Source organism: Salvelinus fontinalis, chromosome 32, assembly GCF_029448725.1.
Source record: "Salvelinus fontinalis isolate EN_2023a chromosome 32, ASM2944872v1, whole genome shotgun sequence".
NCBI lineage: Eukaryota > Metazoa > Chordata > Actinopteri > Salmoniformes > Salmonidae > Salvelinus > Salvelinus fontinalis.
In genome coordinates this window covers 37,081,836-37,102,529 of record NC_074696.1, presented here as the reverse complement: position 1 = coordinate 37,102,529, position 20,694 = coordinate 37,081,836, and the positions used below count along the sequence as shown (strand labels likewise).

General features: G+C 43.4%; 1 protein-coding gene across 3 annotated transcripts in view; it reads right to left on the bottom strand.

Annotated features, from left to right (window-relative positions):
• col11a2 (collagen, type XI, alpha 2) overlaps positions 1-20,694 on the bottom strand; it is a 45,288-nt gene that overhangs the window by 19,862 nt on the left and 4,732 nt on the right. Inside the window, exons 2-11 of one of the 3 annotated variants that reach the window (XM_055894403.1) lie at positions 13,199-13,360; positions 12,069-12,279; positions 11,241-11,403; positions 10,273-10,395; positions 5,379-6,527; positions 3,404-3,523; positions 1,740-1,943; positions 725-778; positions 416-457; positions 252-314 (exon numbers count right to left, since the gene is read on the bottom strand). In XM_055894403.1, the coding sequence (XP_055750378.1) occupies positions 252-314; positions 416-457; positions 725-778; positions 1,740-1,943; positions 3,404-3,523; positions 5,379-6,527; positions 10,273-10,395; positions 11,241-11,403; positions 12,069-12,279; positions 13,199-13,360 (2,291 nt within the window). The remainder of the gene's footprint in view (positions 1-251; positions 315-415; positions 458-724; positions 779-1,739; positions 1,944-3,403; positions 3,524-5,378; positions 6,528-10,272; positions 10,396-11,240; positions 11,404-12,068; positions 12,280-13,198; positions 13,361-20,694) is intronic. The other 2 variants (XM_055894404.1, XM_055894405.1) reach the window with 2 other exon arrangements.

Genomic DNA, 20,694 nt, shown 5'->3' with positions numbered 1-20,694 from the left:
ATCAGAAACACAGATATACAGTAGATAGTGGGTAAAGTATGACTCCCGAGTGGAGCAGCGGTCTAAGGCACTGCATTTCAGGGTTCGAATCCAGGCTGTATCACAATAGAATACCGTGATTCGGAGTCCCATAGGGCGGCGCACAATTGGCCCATCGTCGTCCGGGTTTGGCCGGTGTAGGCCGTCATTGTAAATAAGAATTTGTTCTTAACTGACTTGCCTAGTTAAATAAAGGTTATATAAAAACTCACCCTCTCGCCAGGATCACCAACAGAGCCAGGAGGGCCAGATGGGCCATTAGGTCCGGGGAGACCCTAAGGGACAAGAAGAAAAGTTCGGGATAAGTACAGTAAATAAAGGTATTCTATTCTATGAGACACATTTCAGTAGAAAGAGGTGGATGAAATGCACTTACTGCCGGTCCCTCTGGTCCTGGAGGTCCCTCAATCAACATACCCTGTGAAGAATGTAAAACATGGACGACTGAGAGATAGATGGCAGTATTTCAACATAAGACGTTGCTACTTATTTCCATATCAATTCCATCCACAGGAAATTCGGGGAATCCTCTGGTCTTGTGGTAACTCGGTGTCCGGGACAGCTAAACTGTTTCTTGTGAAACCTACGTTAACTACTGAATGTTGTGGTGCCCCCTGTAGATGAGGAGGTCACAGTGCACAGGAGTAGATATAACAACTAAACGACAACATAAATGGTAACTCACAGGCTCAAGGACAGCAGGCTCTCCCTTCTCTCCTTTTACGGCACTCACTGAGGCCTGAGGAAAACACACATGTAACCCACAATACAGCACAGTCAATGCATATGCTTACAGACCCGACACACACTCAACCAAGAGCTTTTGTCAAACCTGTCGACATGGCGTGTAGCCAACAGAGTGAGGTAGAAATAATCATAGAGGTAGGAAATAGTCATAAAAGCAAATACATGAATAAGAGTTGATTCCCACGTCACCCAAAGGGAGCTCAAAATTGTTCTATGGCACGGCCTTGGAGAAATGAGGTGTTGTAGCGTTTGTTTGTAAAAGCAAGGGAACTATTTTAGAGGTTAACCATTTCTCAATGGCATCGTTTCATAGGACATCTTGTAGCTCCTTATCAAACTGGACAAATCAATGGATCCTAGTCAAGTTACAGAAAACATACCTGCAAATGATGTGTGCTGGGTTGATAATACCACATACACAACATAGTATTAATGAGAGATACATTCAGTACAGACAGAATACTGTAAATACTGTGGTCTTTACTACCCAAAGGCAAATGAGCAGAGTGGGTTTGAATCATAAAATGGTCGCCAAAAATATTGCTATTTACAAGGTCGTAGAAGCAATAAAGTTCACCTGTTTTATGTCCAAAGTACTGTAATCTTAAGAGTACTCTAAAGAGACCACAGTGTCTAAGTGTATAAACAAATAATGTAAATAAGTCCAGACCCTCGTTGGGTGCCAACTTTTATCAACTCTCCTCACTAAAAAGTCTTCAGGGCATCCTTCCCTCGGGGCGACCTAAAACCTCTAGCTTAATAGCGAGTCCAAATGGAGACATACACAAAGACAGGCATTAAAAACAAATGAGATCCGAGCCAGATTATTTGCTGCGCCTTTAGTACCTCTTTGTGTATGCATACTAACTCGAGTATACACCCAGTATACACAAATCCTATTTCAGCTCCTGCTAGGATTGAAAGAAAGATTTGGTGGAAGCGCAGTGACTTACGCCTCCCTCGTCTGTCACAGCGGACAGGGCGGGGCCCATGTAGCTGTCAGTCTCTCCTTCGGGCAGAGGCTCGTTGTAGTCCTTGTAGGAATAGTCGTATTCCTTCATGCCCAGGTCTCCAGTCACATACTCCTCAGTGAAGGCCTCGACCTCACCACCTGCCTTGGCCAAATCTACCTCCTCTGCCACCAATGTCTCCTCCACCTGGGGCAGAGCGATGACGGAATGGAGGTGCCAACAGAGAGAAAAAGAGCAAAGAGAGAGATAGAGAAAGAGAGAAGGGAGAGGAAGACAGGAAGAAGAAAAAGCTCATAGAAAAGAAATCCAAGACATTGACGAAAAGTAAAGTGACAGTAAATGATAGGTGAAGAAGTAGAGAGATACCGGGAGAAAAGGAGACGGCAGAGAGTGTGGTAAGTCTTACCTTTTACAAAACACAGACACTGACAGAGGGACATAGAGCATAGTGACACCTGGTGGACATCAAAGGAACAGCCAGTTCTTCCGGTAATTTCCTCACCAAAGCATGGAAAGCTTAAGGGTCATTCATGCTCCATTAATATCTCCACAATTTTCATGAAGGGCCTTCTGGTCTTTGAAGCCATCATCTCTTACAAATGTAGGCATAATTGTGTTTATTCTTAAGCTTATAATAATGACCTGTTTCCACCAAAGCTTCTAGGGTTTATCACCAGCTTGTGTGTTTGTGTCTAATGATTGAGTTAACTGAAAAGGAAGTAGAATAATTGTGGGCTAGCAATATACTAACATGCCATACAGTATAATATTTTAGTGTACAAGACTCACTGACACACACACAAGAATGAGGTGAAGCCCCCCCACTTTGTGAAAACAAAAGCAGCTGCTATTATGCAAAGCTATTACTATGTTACTTTTCCCTATTCAACTTACCACTGCTGGTTATGTAAAACATTATGTAACAGGTCCAACAATGATTACATAGATACAAATGACTGAACAGAATGCTGGCTATTGAAATAAAGGAACTGATTTGTTTCTCAATAGAAAACAAATCTCAGAAACATTTTTCCAATGATTTACCATTTCTTCGTTGAAGATAACAATTAAAAAAACGATTCATGTAAAATAAAGAGAACACATACAACAGAACTGTGAGGAAAGAGTCACATTCTGGCTGATAGGGCTGAGGATAGCCACTATAATTCTCTCAACAAAATGTCAAACAAGAATGCAATGACATCCATTCCTCCGCTGTGTGTATCGAACATTCTTACGCGACTCCCATTTTCTCAAGATTGTTGTTCTTATTTCAAGACTAAATGTGTTATCAAATAGAACTTTGATATGAGAACAAAAAAATGATCTTGGGTTAGGGAAAACGAGAGCCACACGAAAATGTTTGATACGCCAAAATGAATGTGGTGCATTCCTCTTTGAAAAAGTGTGGCATGTCTCATGGCTCTGATGGCAACAAAATGGGTTGGAGTGTTATGGTGCGTGACAACCTGTTAGACTACTTTGTTGTACTACAGGATGGCTGGGCTCACCTCCACATAGAGACTACTAGGAAGTATATAATAGTATCTAATAATTCATGTTGTATTGACTTTAGCCGGGGAGTCTTTTGAACTAGTGTGATATCGACGGCGTCTTCTCCCACTGTTTTGCTATGTGCGGTTTACCTGGCCAGTGGTCCCTTCTTGTCCAATCACCTCACTCTCTGGCTGTAGGACTGCCTCCTCGTAATAATAATCCGTCTCTGTAGGGGTGTGGCCAGCCTCAGAATTTGCAGTTTCTACATCCTGATTGGTCAGGTCAAAAAGAGGTGGGGGGGGGGGGGGGGACCAGAGTGGAGGTAGGCGGGTTTGAATGAGAAAGGGTGGTTAGTTTTAAGATGGTCAGTATTATGACTGATGTGTTTAAAGAAAAGATGAGACACATTACAGGGGATGTTTGTCAGGTAAAAAGGGCAAACATTAAATAGTTTTGCCAAAGAGCTCTCTGGCAAAACATGTTTTCAAAGTTTAGAAATGTCACTTTGAGCTAGAAATACATTTTAGCAGTTCAAAAAATCTTGATGACTAGAAATGTTGCCATCCGCAAGATTTAGGAACTGTCCATGCTAAAATGTATTTGTTGAATTCCTGAAAAACGTTGTCTGTAAAAAAAAAAGAGCCACAAAGCCACGATAGGTTCATTAGGTCAAGTCTGCTCTTCTGCTGAAGAGGGTTGGAGAAGGTTGGAGAAGGCCTCAACTTGACCTCTCCTGGTGAGATGGATTATCACTGTTATTAATAGTGGATGCATATTTTGCTTGGTCTCCTCTATGAAGTGGGAAAGACTTTAACCAGAGACATGGGAAAAAGCTTCAACCACAAAAAGCAGCCTCACAGAACAAGTTCAACTAGTTCCAAATAACCTCAGAGCAGAGATATTCACCCTAACTAAATACTTACTCGTTTTTCAAATCAGTACACACTTATCTGATAACTGTAATACATATGGCTTTGACATAAAAATGTTTACCATCTGAGAGCTTCATTACATTGACATACTCGCCTATCTCAATTCGACTTGCATGTTAATAGTAATTGAGCCAGAGGTCTACGATGTGCACTGAGTGGAGTTGAACTGATACCTAAGCATGTTTAGCGTGCTTAGCTTCTGTGAGACTGCTTCCTTCATATGTCATCCAAATATGATCAAGACAGGGACACGTCGTCGAGAGAACCCACGTTGGAGAGAAGAGAGAGAAATGGGAAAAGTTGTAATGTATTGTCTACAGATTGTGTGGGTACATATGGTTTATGTCTCCTTTTTTCTGTGTAAGAAACGCATGCACACAGGTCAATCACTTCACTAGCGCACCACTCATTATAATTGAATGATGAAAAAGACACAACAGGCCTTGTGTGAATGCTGAGAACAGGTTCTGAGTTTCAGGAGCTTTGAAGGGGAGTTTGTAAGGAAACGGAGAGGAGACTGTACAGATAGCCATGCTTCAATATGACAGTCTGTTACACCGCTATATCATATAGGTTCTCACCATCATATTGATCATATGATATATAAACGGAGGAGAGGGTCCAGGTTGGTATGAGCCAACTTCCTTTCTGAGGACCAGGTAGTCCACCACCTAGCTAGGTTTTTACACTCAATTCTATAGCTGTTAGTGGTTCAGTCGAACAGGCATTGCAGTCACAGTGAATGCAAATTCATCAATAACGTTTGACTGTGCAGTTTTAGCTTTATAGATGTTAAATCCAAGATTTGTAAATTGCATGTATAATTTAGACAATTATAAAACAGTTACTTTTTATATAGATAGATATGAATATGAAACAAATAAGACTCACAGCTTTTTAGTATTACTGTAATCTATGTACGTAACATACCCATAGTGAAAGTACGTATCGTTGTATAAGAATTGTTTATCTTCTCTGCAGACCAAATTCATTTGAAAAGTGTGCCTAAAAAAGAATAAACTCTTACGCCTAAAACGAGGCACTAAAACTATCCTCCACTTAAAGCAGAACTACAAGCCTGCTTGTTGAACAGACATTTGCAGTAAAATCTGGATGGAGAACGACCTGGTTCCCAGAAGGGATAGGTGGAAGATACAGCTCTGGACTGCCACCATGGGCTCTTTGTTTGTACCTGTTGATAACCGTTGCCCGTTTTCTTCTTTGGTTTTTCCGGCACAGGGACGACGGTGCCACTGTATGCAGTCTTGCCGAAGGGAGGCATTTTTTGGGTCATCGATTTGACGTTATTTACATCAAGCACCACCTTGGTTCTCTCTGGCTTAGGGGAAGCAGGTTGTGGGCTTGGCAGCTCTTTCTTCGGTGCAGGTTTGAGGAAGGGAGGAACTTTGATGACAACTGACTCTCTTGGTTTGACTTTAGTGATCTCGGTTTTCGCTTCCTTAACCTTTGTGACCTCGGTTTTTACTACTTTAACTTTGACTTCGGTTTTTGCTACCACTACTTTGGTTTCTGCTTTTGCTGGTTTCACTTTGCTGACCACAGTTTTTTCTACTTTAACTTCAGCGACTTCTTTTTTGGTCTGGGCTTTAGTGGTTTCAGGTTTTGCTGCTTCTGTATTGCCATTAGCTTTTTTGTCACTGCCGCTTTTGCCATTACCACTCACTTTCTTATCCTCAGCGGATTTACCATTGCCATTAACTTTGGCCTCACCATTTACTTTCTTCTCAACTACAGGTTTGCCATTGACCTTGGAATTACCATTTACTTTCTTCCCAACTATAGGTTTGGCATTGCCATTGATTTTGGCCTCACCATTTACTTTCTTCTCAACTATAGGTTTGCCATTTACTTTTTTTTCTGCCTTTTTCGCAGCAGGTGTGGACTTGGCCACTGGTGTGACTGTAGTGGGTTTGATCTTGTTCAGGAGAACTTCAATTGCAGTAGGTTTGGCTTTGGCTGGTTTCGCCGGGTAAAGCTTGGCTTTGGTGGGCTTGGTGGCAGCAGGTTTAGCTGGTTTGGCTGTGGCCTCAATTTTGGCATGCTCTGCTTTCGCAGGTTTGGATGAGGCAGGTTTTGCCGACTTAACTACTACAGGTTTGGGAGCCTTAACGACTATAGGTTTGTCCGCCTTAACGACTACAGGTTTTTCTAACTTAACGACGATAGGTTTGGCCGCCTTAACGACTATAGGTTTGGCCGCCTTCACGACTATAGGTTTGTCTGCCTTCACAACTATAGGTTTGTCTGCCTTCACGACTATAGGTTTGTCTGTCTTAACTACCACAGGTTTGCGTTTGTCAGCATTGCCCTTGGCACCCTTCTGTTGTGCATGCGTGTTGGTTGTGTTGTGTTGTAGTTTGTGAGGGTGGGTGGGTGTTGAGAGAGAGGAGAGGTAGAGAGATACATTGGGGGGTGGGAAGGGATGAAAGCACAAGGGATGGATAGATGGAGAGAGAAAGACAAAGGTGGATGTTTTGAGACAGTGATTTAAAGATGGCTTAGGCTTGGGTGATTTACTGAGACTGTTCTGGCATTACTGGATACAGCCTAAAGTGGGCAAAGGTGCTTTACAGTTCCTATAAAGAAAAGTTGTTTCAATGTAGCACAGGAAAGACGGGAACTGAGCATTTTAAAGCCAATTGAAACCTTGACTAATCGGAGCAAGGTAGGAATGGTGCTATGTGCCAATGACAAGACTTAAATTACAACAGAATTCAGTGTAGAATTATATTTTGGAAGTCAATGTAATACAATGTGTAGCCTAATACTCAGCTCGTACAGTGCAATGGATGCTGATCTCTCCAGTAATGCCATTCTCCATATTAAAAAAGCAGCATCTCTGTGCTAATGACAAATGGAGCCTGTGGCTTGCGGAGGCACTGGGGATGTAACGGTCAGGTAAAGCTGTAGCCTCTGATGCACTGAGCCGTCCAACTGCGAGAGAGCTGTGAGCTCATAGCCACAGACAAGCAGCAGCATTGGGTGTCAGGCGTACAAAAGTTTGTTTTACTGGTGCGTGATCTGATATTTTAACTAGTGAAGAAAATACACAGATGGGAACCGTTATATTCAAATTCAGGCAAATACAAAAATATGTACAGTGTGTGTGCATATATGTAGAGAATAGCTCATTGGACATGCTATGGGAAACATGTATATTACACATAATGAGATATAGACAACAGAAAAGGGACATTGAAAAACACAGGTATTTAGACAGACAGTTAAACTGAGGCACAGAGAGATTGACAGACAAATGGGCAGACAGGGGCCTAATTATGCCAGATCCAGGGGAAATGCATAACCATGGATGTACAGGGGGACAGACACATTGATACCTTATATTGACCAAAAGACAAGTAGACCGATTACATGGTCAAATATGTGAAAGCATGCAGTAACATTTACACATATGAAAAGCAGAAATGCAGTGGTTAATCCCATAATGAATCAGACATGCAAATTATGTTAATACAGACACATCTGATACATGACAGCCCTTTCTTACCCACTGCTGTCTGAGTTGAATAATCCTTCATCATCCTCAGCTAGTCATTTTATACAAATGCTCCATTGTTTTGTCATAACTGAGACTCAAACTGAGACTCAGACCCAGTGATATGACGCATGAGTCTACCTTTAATGCGTACTTTCATACAAAACATGTACTGCATTAGGTTGTTATTTCCAAGTTGAGGGTAATAATCATTTGAGCAATTGCAAAAAATGATAGCAAAATATATCATGTCCATTGTTTTGTATTCTTTCATTTTCCTTCCTTCTCTTGACAGTTGGTCCGGCCCAGTGTGGCCAGAGAATAAGGGAGAGAGGGGCAGTGTGGCCAGGGAATAAGGGAGAGAGGGGCAGTGTGGCCAGAGAATAAGGGAGAGAGGGGCAGTGTGGCCAGAGAATAAGGGAGAGAGGGGCAGTGTGGCCAGAGAATAAGGGAGAGAAGGGCAGTGGGACAGAGAATAAGGGAGAGAGGGGCAGTGTGGCCAGAGAATAAGGGAGAGAGGGGCAGTGTGGCCAGAGAATAAGGAAGAGAGGGGCAGTGTGGACAGAGAATAAGGGAGAGAGGGGTAGTGGGACAGAGAATAAGGGAGAGAAGGGCAGTGGGACAGAGAATAAGGGAGAGAGGGGCAGTGTGGACAGAGAATAAGGGAGAGAGGGGCAGTGGGACAGAGAATAAGGGAGAGAGGAGCAGTGTGGCCAGAGAATAAGGGAGAGAGGGGCAGTGTGGCCAGAAAATAAGGGAGAGAGGGGCAGTGGGACAGTGATAAGGGAGAGAGGGGCAGTGTGGCCAGAGAATAAGGGAGAGAGGGGCAGTGTGGCCAGAGAATAAGGGAGAGAGGTGTGTGTGCTGTACCTAGTGCCCCAGTGCCCCCACATTGTAAACATACCTACACATACTCATATATACGACAATGACAACATGTAAATGACATTTATACAACATTAATAACACAATGTTAATACAATGTGATAGGTGAGGTGTAAAGAGGTGATGTCAGAGGATGAGTGGTCAATGTCAAGGGTAGTATTACAGAGGAGAGTATGGAGAAACAGATTGACAGGGAGAGAGGCATGGCGACCTAAACTTTTTTAATATGATATTGAAAAAAATGTAACATACAAATGTAACTTACAAAAGGGATGTCTTACAGTAAGAAAAAATGATGTAAAAAAAAAATGATGTCATTCTTTTTTCATGTACTGAGCCTGAACCTTATTTACCTTCATACCTCTTTCCCTGTGCCTCTCTCTCTCCCTTCTCTCCCTCTATTTTGATTCTCTTGCTCCCTTTTTACCTGTTGAATGGGGCCCCTTGGTCGGGGGGAGGTGAGGTGGACAGAGGAGAGGGGAAGGGGTTTGTTGTTTCCCCATAATAATAGAGGTACTCATGGTCATCTTGCTCCTCATCAAAGTACTGAGCGAGATGGGGGTTTGGGCAAGAGGGTCGTACAGGCAGAGGAATGGAGGCAGTGGAATGAAGGACAGGAGGGGCGAAGTTTCAAAGGCAGAGAAAGGCAGAGGGGGTGGAAAGGGAGGCATGAAAGGAGAAGTGAAGGGGGAAATATGGTGGGGATGAGTGCATTGGAAAAGAAAAGCAATGTTTTCCGATTCATTAGGACTCCATGTGTTGATTAATGTCTGGGGAGCTATTAATGGAGACACACGGAGGATCTTGATGAATGAGAAAACAAAAGCAGTGAATAAAACCACAACGATTTATATTCATTCCACAGCACTCATTTCAGCAGCATCTCTAATACGTGTTTTCTGTGATCGGTGCATCCAACGCAATACTTCTCCTTATAGTCATGAAATGAAATGTAGAGAAGCAGACTACTTGTATCATCCTCTTTCCCCGACCTTTCTGTCTTCCATTTTGTTCTAAAACAGCCTTTTATTCAAGTTGAGTGCATATCAACTGTGATTCAATGCTTGTGTGTCTATATTGAAATAAGTCTTGCATCAGGATTTCAACAAACCCAAACAAATTAAAAACTAAATTACATGAATTGACTTCTGATCAGTTTCTCATCAGTTTGCCTGTATTACTGAAGTACTACGGCATTGTTCCTATTGTGTATTGTTTGTGGTGGTAAAGAAAGGGCCCTGCTGTTATTGAATTCCCTCAGAACACACGTAGGTGAGGGGGAAAGTGGATAGGTACAAACTCATTATGCGAGAGGACAGAGCAGCACTTTGATGACTTCCTGGAGCTGTAGATGGCTGGGAACGATGAGACCTCACTGCCTTCAGTAAGCAGAGGGGTTTGTGTGGACATCCCTTCAGATCAGTGTATATTGGGGCTTAGGATAGCAGTATTGTACTGCACTATGCTATCCTGTGTTGTGTTGCACTGTGTTGTGTGGTCCTGAGTTGTTTTATGCTGTGGTCCTGATGTTTGAAGTAGCTGGACTGCATAGAGAGACTCTAGTGACGTGAGCTCCAAGTGGTAAACGTACTATAGAAAACTGTTGTGACTTGTGGTGGCGCATTGGTGAATCCTAATTCACTTCCAGGTTACTGTCCAGTGTATGTGGTGCTGTGTTACTCACGTATGTGTTGGGGTCCTGGGACTGGGTCTTGGGTAAGGGGGAGTCACAGTCGGGGCTGTAGTGTTCACAGAAGTCATAAGCAGCCTGAGGGTTGGATGCGATCAGCAGCTGTTGGATATCGCCCTGTGGGAAATAGAAGACCAACAGAAAGCCTCATTGAAATGAGAAGTAATATCATTTGAATCAGTTCCTGAGCTGAAAGCAGACCCGCTGCCTTTGAAGGGAGAAGGGTTGATCGGGTTTTTGCTGGACAAACAAGAAGAAGAAGAACATGAAGGTTAATGAAGAACATTACAGTCATTGTGAGTGGTTCAGCTTGGGACATGGTAGCCTATTTCCTGAAGCAGATCTTAATGAAAGTGCTGCCATTACAACAGACAGTAATGGTAACTGGGTCCCAGGAGCCTCCACATTCCTGGCCCCTTTTCCTTTCAGACCACAAACCTGTAAAAACTTGATAGGTCAAAGAAAGAAGTTAGCCCCATTTTCAGTCTTTCTACCTATCAATGTTCAGGAAGGAGAGGAGACGAGAAAATATAGCAGCCTAATAATACTTGGACAGGTATATCTCTATGGTTCTAGTGTCATGTATGTGTCTATGGTTCTAGTGTCATGTATATCTTTATGGCACTAGTGTATGTATATCTCTATGGCTCTAGTGTCATGTATGTCTCTATGGTTCTAGTGTCATGTATATCTCTATGGCACTACTGTCATTCATATCTCTATGGCACTAGTGTAATGTATATCTATATGGCACTAGTGTAATGTATATCTCTATGGTTCTAGTGTAATGTATATCTCTATGGTACTAGTGTCATGTATATCTCTATGGTTCTAGTGTAATGTATATCTCTATGGCACTAGTGTCATTTATATTTCTATGGTACTAGTGTCATGTATGTCTCTATGGCACTAGTGTCATTCATATCTCTATGGCACTAGTAACTAACTGTGTGACCTCTGACCTGGAAGACCTCATCGTCCAGCAAGCGTGCTCCGAACACGGTGATGCCCTTGGTATCCACCACGGGGCTGTTGCTGCGGGGCAGGGCCCTGGTCATGCGCTTCTTACAGTCCAGGAGCAGGGTGACGTTCTTCTTCGACACGGAGATAGCGATGCGGTGCCACCTACAGGCAGGGAGGAGGTAAAGCACAACTGTGTAATGTGCTGGAGGGGGTTGCTTAATTAAAGGAAACCCCAATGTATACAGTGTAAGTTGTGTGTGTGTGTGTGCGTGTGTGTGTGTGTGTGTGTGTGTGTGTGTGTGTGTGTGTGTGTGTGTGTGTGTGTGTGTGTGTGTGTGTGTGTGTGTGTGTGTGTGTGTGTGTGAAAAACTTATGGGACCCCCAGCCGTTCCATGTATTTTAACTATTCCAGCGTTAGCACACCAGATTCAACTTGTCAACTAATTATCGAGCCCTTGATAAGTTGAATCGGTGACTTAGTTCAGGGCTACAACAAAATTGTGAAACGTCTCGAGATTCTAGAGGAGAGGTTTAAAAACCACTGTTATGGGACACTGAGGCAAAATGTGTCAAATCTCATAACAACCCTGCAAAATCTGACTAATCAAGAAGATATTCATATGATGTAATGCAGTTGCATAAAACTAAAACAAGAATGCATGCAAACACTGAAAACTGTAGTCCATCAAACAAACCCAGTACACATGCAAATACTGACACACACACACACACACACACACACACACACACACACACACACACACACACACACACACACACACACACACACACACACACACAGAGCCGCGGGTCGCGTTGTTACTGACTTGCCGTCGGCCAGGTTGACGCCGCTGAAGAGGGGGTAGTCCTCGGGGGCGGGCTTGCCGGTCTGGTCCTCGTACAGGAAGACGGGGGAGCGTCCCAGCTCCACACCCAGCTGCTGGACACCCTGCTCACTGTAGATGGACAACAGGAAGGCCTGGAGGCCCGCATGGGCCTTGACCAGAGCCATGATGGAGAAGTTCTCTGGGAAACGACCTGAAGGGGGGGAGGGAGGAAAAGAGGAGAAAGAGGCATGGAGGAAAGAAAGAAGAGGGGAGAGAGGGAGGCATGGGTGGAAGAAGGAAGAGGGGAGACATTGAGAGAAGAAGGATATTAGACACAGGAGCAGGGTAGACGACTGATGACAAATTAGAGTTAGGGGTGTCTAAGTGTAGACAGCTGCACATTTTATTGGATCTTAAAGGTGAGGGTTTGAAGGATTGAAGTGTGAACAGACATAAGAGGTGGGTGTCGAAAAATCGAAAACCCAGACTAAGAAAATGAGCTTCTGACTTTTCAGGATATCTTTCAACCACATAAGTGCTACTTACAATCCTCGCGCGCTTCAGGGTCTCAGACGATAGTTAGTTGGCCCTTCATTTGTTTAGGCTCTTCCAAAGGCATTTACATTTCACATGCTCTTGCACGAAATAATGATATGCCTAACGCAAAAGCAATCTAGCACTAAAGCTGCAAAGTTATGGCCCAACTAACCTCCTTATGGTAATTGTAGGATGAAAATAAACCTTAAAACCAAACAACAATGATAAGACCCACTAAAACAGACAAAAATAGCAATCATGACACATTACAAAAATAAATTCACAGAATGCACGTGGCATAAATTGTATGCCCCAGTCTGTGTCCATTATTTCAGCAATCCATCCCATTTACAGGTAATGTCGACCACGTCTTTCCAAGTCAACCTGAGAGATGAGGTATGTTGAGGCTTCAGTCCAGTTGAGGCCTGGGTCGTGTTCATTAGGCACCCAACGGAAGACATTTTAAAGCGCTTTGCAACGGAAAACAAAAATGAACGTTTCTTATTAGGAAAGTCCATGTTTGAATCCGTTTTCTTCCGTTTGGTGCCTAACAAACAGGACCCTAGTTAGACATGGATATTGAGGTACTGTACCTGAGAAGAGTTGACTGGTGGGGGCAGAGATCTGGGCCTTCTTGGTGATACGGTAGGCATGGTCAGCGGAGCCGGCACGGCGGGAGGTGCAGAAGCCTGGAACCTTCCGCACCCCTTCGGGGAGAGAGGGCAGCTGCAGCATCCGCAACACATCCACTGGATCTGAGGAGAGACGGAGAGAGAGAGACAGAGAGAGACAGAGAGAGAGACAGAGAGAGAGAGAGAGACAGAGAGAGAGAGAGAGAGAGAGAGAGAGAGAGAGAGAGAGAGAGACAGACAGACAGACAGACAGACAGACAGACAGACAGACAGACAGACAGACAGACAGACAGACAGAGAGAGAGAGAGAGAGAGAGAGAGAGAGAGAGAGAGAGAGAGAGAGAGACAGACAGACAGACAGACAGACAGACAGACAGACAGACAGACAGACAGACAGACAGAGAGAGAGAGAGAGAGAGAGAGAGAGAGAGACAGACAGACAGACAGACAGACAGACAGACAGACAGACAGACAGACAGACAGAGAGAGAGAGAGAGAGAGAGAGAGAGAGGGGGGGGGTTAATAGACAAAACTCCATGGAGTTATGGTCGTGTAAACTACCCACCCAATTTACCTACCTCACCCCCATACTGCTTTTATTTATTTACTTTTCTGCTCTTTTGCACACTAGTATCTCTTCTTGCACATGATCATCTGATGATTTATCACTCCAGTGTTAATCTGCTAAATTGTAATTATTCGATTTATTGCCTACCTCATGCCTTTTGCACACATTGTATATAGATTCTCTTTTTTCTACCATGTTATTGACTTGTTTATTGTTTACTCCATGTGTAACTCTGTGTTGTTGTCTGTTCACACTGCTATGCTTTATCTTGGCCAGGTCGCAGTTGCAAATGAGAACTTGTTCTCAACTAGCCTACCTGGTTAAATAAAGGTGAAATAAAAAAAATAAAAAATAAATCCTTTGTTACATCTTCATGAATGGACTCTATCATGATATAGCTTTAACATTGAAACAATATGTTTCTTTATAGGTCGTCGTCTGAGACCCACCACAGACAACAACCATTCCAGTTAGATTTGTAGATTCAATATTAGGCCTATATCCTACACCTACACTCATCCAGAGGTCAAAGTATCATAGACATAATTATTTCTGTAAGAAAAATACATGCCAAAAGTTTTTACGGCTATAGAAGGTCCCCAAGTCTAGTCCACCATCTATCTAACCTGAGGAACAGGCTCCTCTATTCAACCAGTGTCTGTCAAGCAAATATAACAAGCACCATAAATGTGATAGTGCTGAGTCATAGAAGAGTCATAGAGTCTGTGCAAACAGTATAAACCGACCGCAGACATCACCGCCAATCTCACATCCTGCCTCCATACCAGGTATGACTGTCTGTCACCCATACTTTGTTTGGCTGAACCAATGGGCTGACTCCTCAGGGCCAGTTTCCCAGGCCTAAACCAATGGACTGACTCCTCAGGGCCAGTTTCCCAGGCCTAAACCAATGGGCTGGCTCCTCAGGGCCAGTTTCCCAGGCCTAAACCAATGGGCTGGCTCATCAGGGCCAGTTTCCCAGGCCTAAACCAATGGGCTGGCTCCTCAGGGCCAGTTTCCCAGGCCTAAACCAATGGGCTGGCTCCTCAGGGCCAGTTTCCCAGGCCTAAACCAATGGGCTGGCTCCTCAGGGCCAGTTTCCCAGGCCTAAACCAATGGGCTGGCTCATCAGGGCCAGTTTCCCAGGTCTACATTAAGCCTACACGACATTAAGCACTTTCAATAGAGATTCTCCATTTAGCGTGCTCTTTAGCTAAGACTAGGCTTAATCTGGGAAACTGGCCCTCACTCAATGTGCCACGTTGAACCTGTCTATTCTGCCCAAGTAAGACTTGGTTGGATAAGATGTGGAATGCTACAGCCTTATTCAATCAAACGAGGAAACAGAGATTCTGAGATAAGTCCAACAACTTCATGCGATGCAAGAAGGCATGCTTGATTTCATGGACTCAACAAAGCACTTATTACTTCCAACATGCTCTATTACCTAGCAGGATAAATCGTTTTGACTCCACCCAGTTACCAATTTAGCCGGAATGGGGACCTTGGTTGGTTCAGGAATGTGACTAAGTTCCTAGACACTCCAACAAGAGAGCAGTGTGTACAGCCTGAACAAGTTAGGTACTCCCATCTTTCTTCACTATGTTTCAGTGTTTCAGGCTTTTCTCAAGGTTGTATTATTGCAGTCAGAGTTGGTCTTGGCTGCCCTGTCTGTGTTCGAGACGCTAGGTACATTTTTCTATACTGTTAGTGGGCGGCAAAGTTTCATTTATAGCGCACCCTGCAGTGACACTCGTCCTAATATCCTTATGATGCCAGTCAAGCATTTTACAGGCAGGAAGTATTGGAATGACTGAATTACCACAGATCTTTAATGTTGCCATTACATTTAAAAACAAAACAGTAAGCCACATTTACTATAGCCATTTCCAGCCACTTTAACAAACAGCACTTTGAAATGAAAGAGAAAAGCAATCCTAGCCTGGAATAGGAATGTATCTTTTGATCATTGAAAAATGCCCCCAACCAAAGCACATTCATATGTAACGATAGAATACTATTATTCCCATAAACCAGCCTGTACTCTGTATTGGAGTCTCAACACCAATGAACTGGACCATATGATATTATATCATTTTCATCACAATGATCCAATCCAGGCTAATTGTGTTTAGGTGACACCCTGCTAGCAACATGGTTGAAGGCCTCAGATGACCATATTTATGGTGAACTCTCAAATGGTGCGTTAATATTGACTCAGAGAATCGGGACCACAGTCTATTAGCAGCACACTAACTGAGAGAGAGGGAAGAGGAAGGATCAACGGTGTTGCTGAGGGGGAATTCTCTACAGACAGAGAGAGTGGGAGAGTGATATTGTAATGCCCCATTAACTCTCCGAAACAGGAACTGGGAGAACGAGACGAGGGAAGGGGGGGGGGGGGAGAGAAGGGGGTAGAAAGAGGGAGAGAGTGAATGAGAAAGAGAGAGGATGAGAGCGACAGTGAGAGAGGGACGAGAGCGAAAGGGGACGAGAGCGAAAGGGGACGAGAGGGGTGGGAGGAGAGAAACCGCGGACAGCACGGCCTGGGTCAGACTCCAACGCAGGATCACGCGCACAATGAGCACCTCTGTCTCGGCCCGCTCACCGATGCTCTGCTCAATGGGCCCTTCCTGTCAGTAGGCCTTGGGAGAGGAGAACGAACCAAAATATAACGTCAGAAATACACAACCCCCCAAAAAACATAAACGCGGGACAAGGAGCGGAAAATATGGAGCCAGACGGGGTTAGACAAGGCAGGCACGCAGGCAAGCCCCCGCCTTCACTTTGCCTGCTTTCTTTCTTCTCTCGCCCTCCCCTTTAACCACTCACGTATGGTCACAGAGTAGAGACCACCCTGTACACAGCGTCATTAAATGGGAGTACCGGGTGTGTCAAGGGAGTTAACACCCTGTGCTGTAAATGAGAATCATTCTATTGTCCTTCACGTTGCTTTATTCACAGCAACATAGTAAAACAAAAAGCGATGTGTTATTGTCACATACACCGGATAGTGAGCTACAGTGATTATGGAATCACATTACCCAATCACACAGTCATTGAACTAGCCTATCAATTTTCTTTCATGGAAATAGCCTACATACATGTACAGTAAGTAGAATGCTCCATCAATTATAAACCAGGATGTTAGAAATTGTTCATGGTGTCTTTTATATGCAGGCCTAATTATGAAGAAAAATTGTTCACATATAGCACTAAGCCCAATCAAAACTATTCTAAATGTAAGACAATTGGAAAATGTCGTGCAACGTAATGAAGTGCAGGTAAAGAAATATGATTTGATTTGATTGATTTGAAACAGGAGCGGGACGGCTGCTTTATTAATGTAATTAACTTAATTGACCACTAGATGGGGCTAGGTCAGAAACAGAACTCTCCTGACAGCTGTCAGAAAGGAGGGTAAAATGTGACAGAACGCTCAGATAGAAAAGTACTGTGTAGAGCAGACGTGATTGTCTGTCAGGTAGAATAAGGACTGTTAGCTCTATTCATTACATTTGTGTCTGCAGTTGCATGTCTTATTTCACCCTCAATTATTTCCAAAGGTATAATTAACGTTAAAATACAAACAATATATTGGGGGTGAAAAGCAATCTATGCCTTGATATGATGGCATAAAACACTGATGGGTATAGCCTACTGTTTCATTGTATTTGTGACAGAATGCACACTGTACAGCACACACACAAAGGCACAAACCCCACACACAAACACACACACACCAATAAAACCATTCAACCGTGTTCATAATTGATCACAGTTTAAACAATGAGTCCATACATCCAAGCCAATACATTTTTGACCATAAAACTGTTAACTGACCCAAACACAGACTGTCCAAACACAGAGACTGTGAACAGACACTGTTGAAGGAGACTAGGTGACATGACACACCCACGCTAAATAGAGCCCTTTGAAACCACTGCAGACCAGATCAGTCACACTCCAGATGACCCTCTAGACTTTTGTAACACTGTCCAACGTTAAACAAGGAGGGTGAGAACCAGGACTGAGGAGCGTTCTTCGCCCTCAATTCTTTCCAAAGGTATAATTAATGTTAAAATACAAACAATATATTGGGGGTGAAAAGCAAAGAAACGGGTAACCTCTTGTTTCCCGCCTCCACCCCCGCTCCTTTCACTCTTTCTTCTGGGGCCTCCTCGTACGGCGCCAAATACCAGACAGACCCACAACCTGACACCTTGACCTCTGACCTTTACTGCCACACCAAACGGACATTGTTAGAGAGAGAGAGAGTGAGAAAAACAAAGAGAGAGACAACAGAAAAGAGTTGCGGACAGGACGGAATGAGAAGGAGACGAAAATAGGAAGCGAAAAGAATTCAAACATAGATGACATGGAAGATGATTCTTGCCTTCGAAAAAGGACCTAGACCAAATCCAAGTTTGTCCTCGATTTCCTCTCTTTGAACTCTCACTCTATCGTTCTCTCCAGCCAACCGCAACAGTTAGGCATGTGTGTTCAGCTCAGACTGGAGGTTAGGCCTATAATTTGTATCATTCTCTATAGTTATAATGTATTTATAATCATCCATGTACACAGACAGAAAATCCATTATAACCACCCGCACTATAAAAAGGAGTTATTGAGACATATGATAGACATATATTTATATACAATTACGATTTAATATGAAAGACCGCACAGCTTGTCACTGCGGTAGAGATTTCAAAGTGAGGTAAAATGTTTGGAAGAGTTGCCTGGGGTTAAAGTGTAAGAGACTACTGAAGATTGACGAACTCAACCTCAAGTTGAGAAACTTCTAACGACTTCTAACCATCAAACCATTCCACAAAACCACTGATGAAACTTAGCCATATCATACAACTAAAGAAACCACTTGTCGTCTGTCATGTGTTGGGTATGATCAACGTTTCAAACAGCCTAGCTAACACACCTCCATGTCTGGTCCTAATATGGTCATGGGTATCTCCAAACACGTTTCATTCGACAGAGACATTACTAGACAGGAGATCACATTATCAGACAATCTGTTGTCGCCCCTGACTACAGCTTAGGAGTAAACTAGTAACGGTTGCACTTTATTTTGTCTGAGGCCTGCAGCCTCTGGAAAAAACATTCAGTCGAGTAGAAGATCACAATAGGTGCTATAAACAAGATCACAAGTCAACGCTATAAAACATAACATAGGAAAGCCCTCATTCTTCTACGTAAGGGATCGTACCCTCAAGCAACTCTGGGTGAACGGTAGGATAAGACAAGCAGGACAGCATGGTGGACAGTGGTGAATCACAGCTCGTTCTGTTTAATATAAAGCTAGTGAGGAGGTGGATTAGCTATAGCCTGGTGAAAACAGACTGAGTGGTACGTTCACTAATGTTTTACTGGTTTAACCAGGCTAGGAAGATTTAAACCTAGCCATTGCCCTATGCTACAAAAACTAGGCCTGTCCAAGACCGGCAGGTCTACCGCAGAGTGCCAACGTGGACTGTGACGAATGTGGTTCAGTTCAGCCAGTGACTCAGTTGGGCCTAGGATAGGATTAGCCCTAAGGGAGGATACCTGGACCACAATATGATAGGCCTTGGTGGCCTACTAAAACATACAAGCCCAGACAGCCACGGCCAAATAAAGAACTGCAGCAAAGTTGGAAGGCTAAGATACTGCACATGTCTTCTTGGCAGTTAGGCCTAGAATCCAACAGAAGCACAAGCAAGAATCCCAACTCAGGGAGTAACAAGTTAGTGCCTTTCCATGTTAAACACCTGGCTTAACTAGTCCCACATCCTAACCAGGAGCTCCACAACTCTGTTGGACAGGTAAGTCCAAATTCAACGCCTTTTATAGATATACAACATAAACTGTTGTCACTTTGTAATGTTACATAGCTGCCATAACCATGAGTCTGACTGGTAAACAGTGTTTTACCCAATAAATTACTGAGAGTTTATACACAGAGTGTGCAACTCTCTTGATTTAAAAAAAAATAGAAAACAGTGAATTCAAACCAGACTTTAGCAAAGTATACCAAAGAGCTTAAACCCCATTTACCACTGAGACTAGAAATGGTGATAAAGTCAGCCTTGTTAAATAGTGCTGTGGAACTATGCAGATTACAGAACAATAAGGTATCCTCATCGTTTATGGAGACCCTTGGAAACAGCCCATCCGAATTGGGAAAATCCCTTCTGAAAATCACCAACACATTTTGCAATCTTTATCGGTGAACATTGTCTCGAATTCGAACACCATGTGAGGTGGGAGACGATGGCAGGCTATGATTTTTCATCTCTAAATGGCCCACTATGTTATATGAAGGGGGTCAGTGGTGGTATAGACCGTGGTATAGACAAGCAGCCATTTAAACACAGAAACTGTCTGGATTCCCGTGAATTGTCCACAAAAGCAACCATACATTGTGCAAATCATAGGTCTCTAAAACACTTATCGTGATCAAAAACGACACTAAAATAGCAAGAGAATTCTAGATAACTAGGTCCATAAATTCTAACTTCAGTCCCGGATTAGACTGTACAATAGCAGAATGCATTATCTGTCATTTCTATTCTTACATCTCATGCATGTCCACTAATGGACAGCTGAGGCCTTCAAACGTATATAAAATATTGCCAGTCTGAAATAATTGATACAAATCTACATGCAAAAGTACCCATCTGAGTTCCTGGACACTCCAACACACTTCCTACAACCAGGAAAATGACAGTGATTAGTCTACCAGGAACAGTAGGTCTAGACTGACAGTGTATGATTACGCTTTGGCACACTTTGGCAAGTAAATTTTCAGAAAACCCTTGAAGGAAAGATGTCTAACTATCTCTCTCGCAAAACCCAAACCATCTCCTCAAAAGCAGAGTGCTGAAAGTGC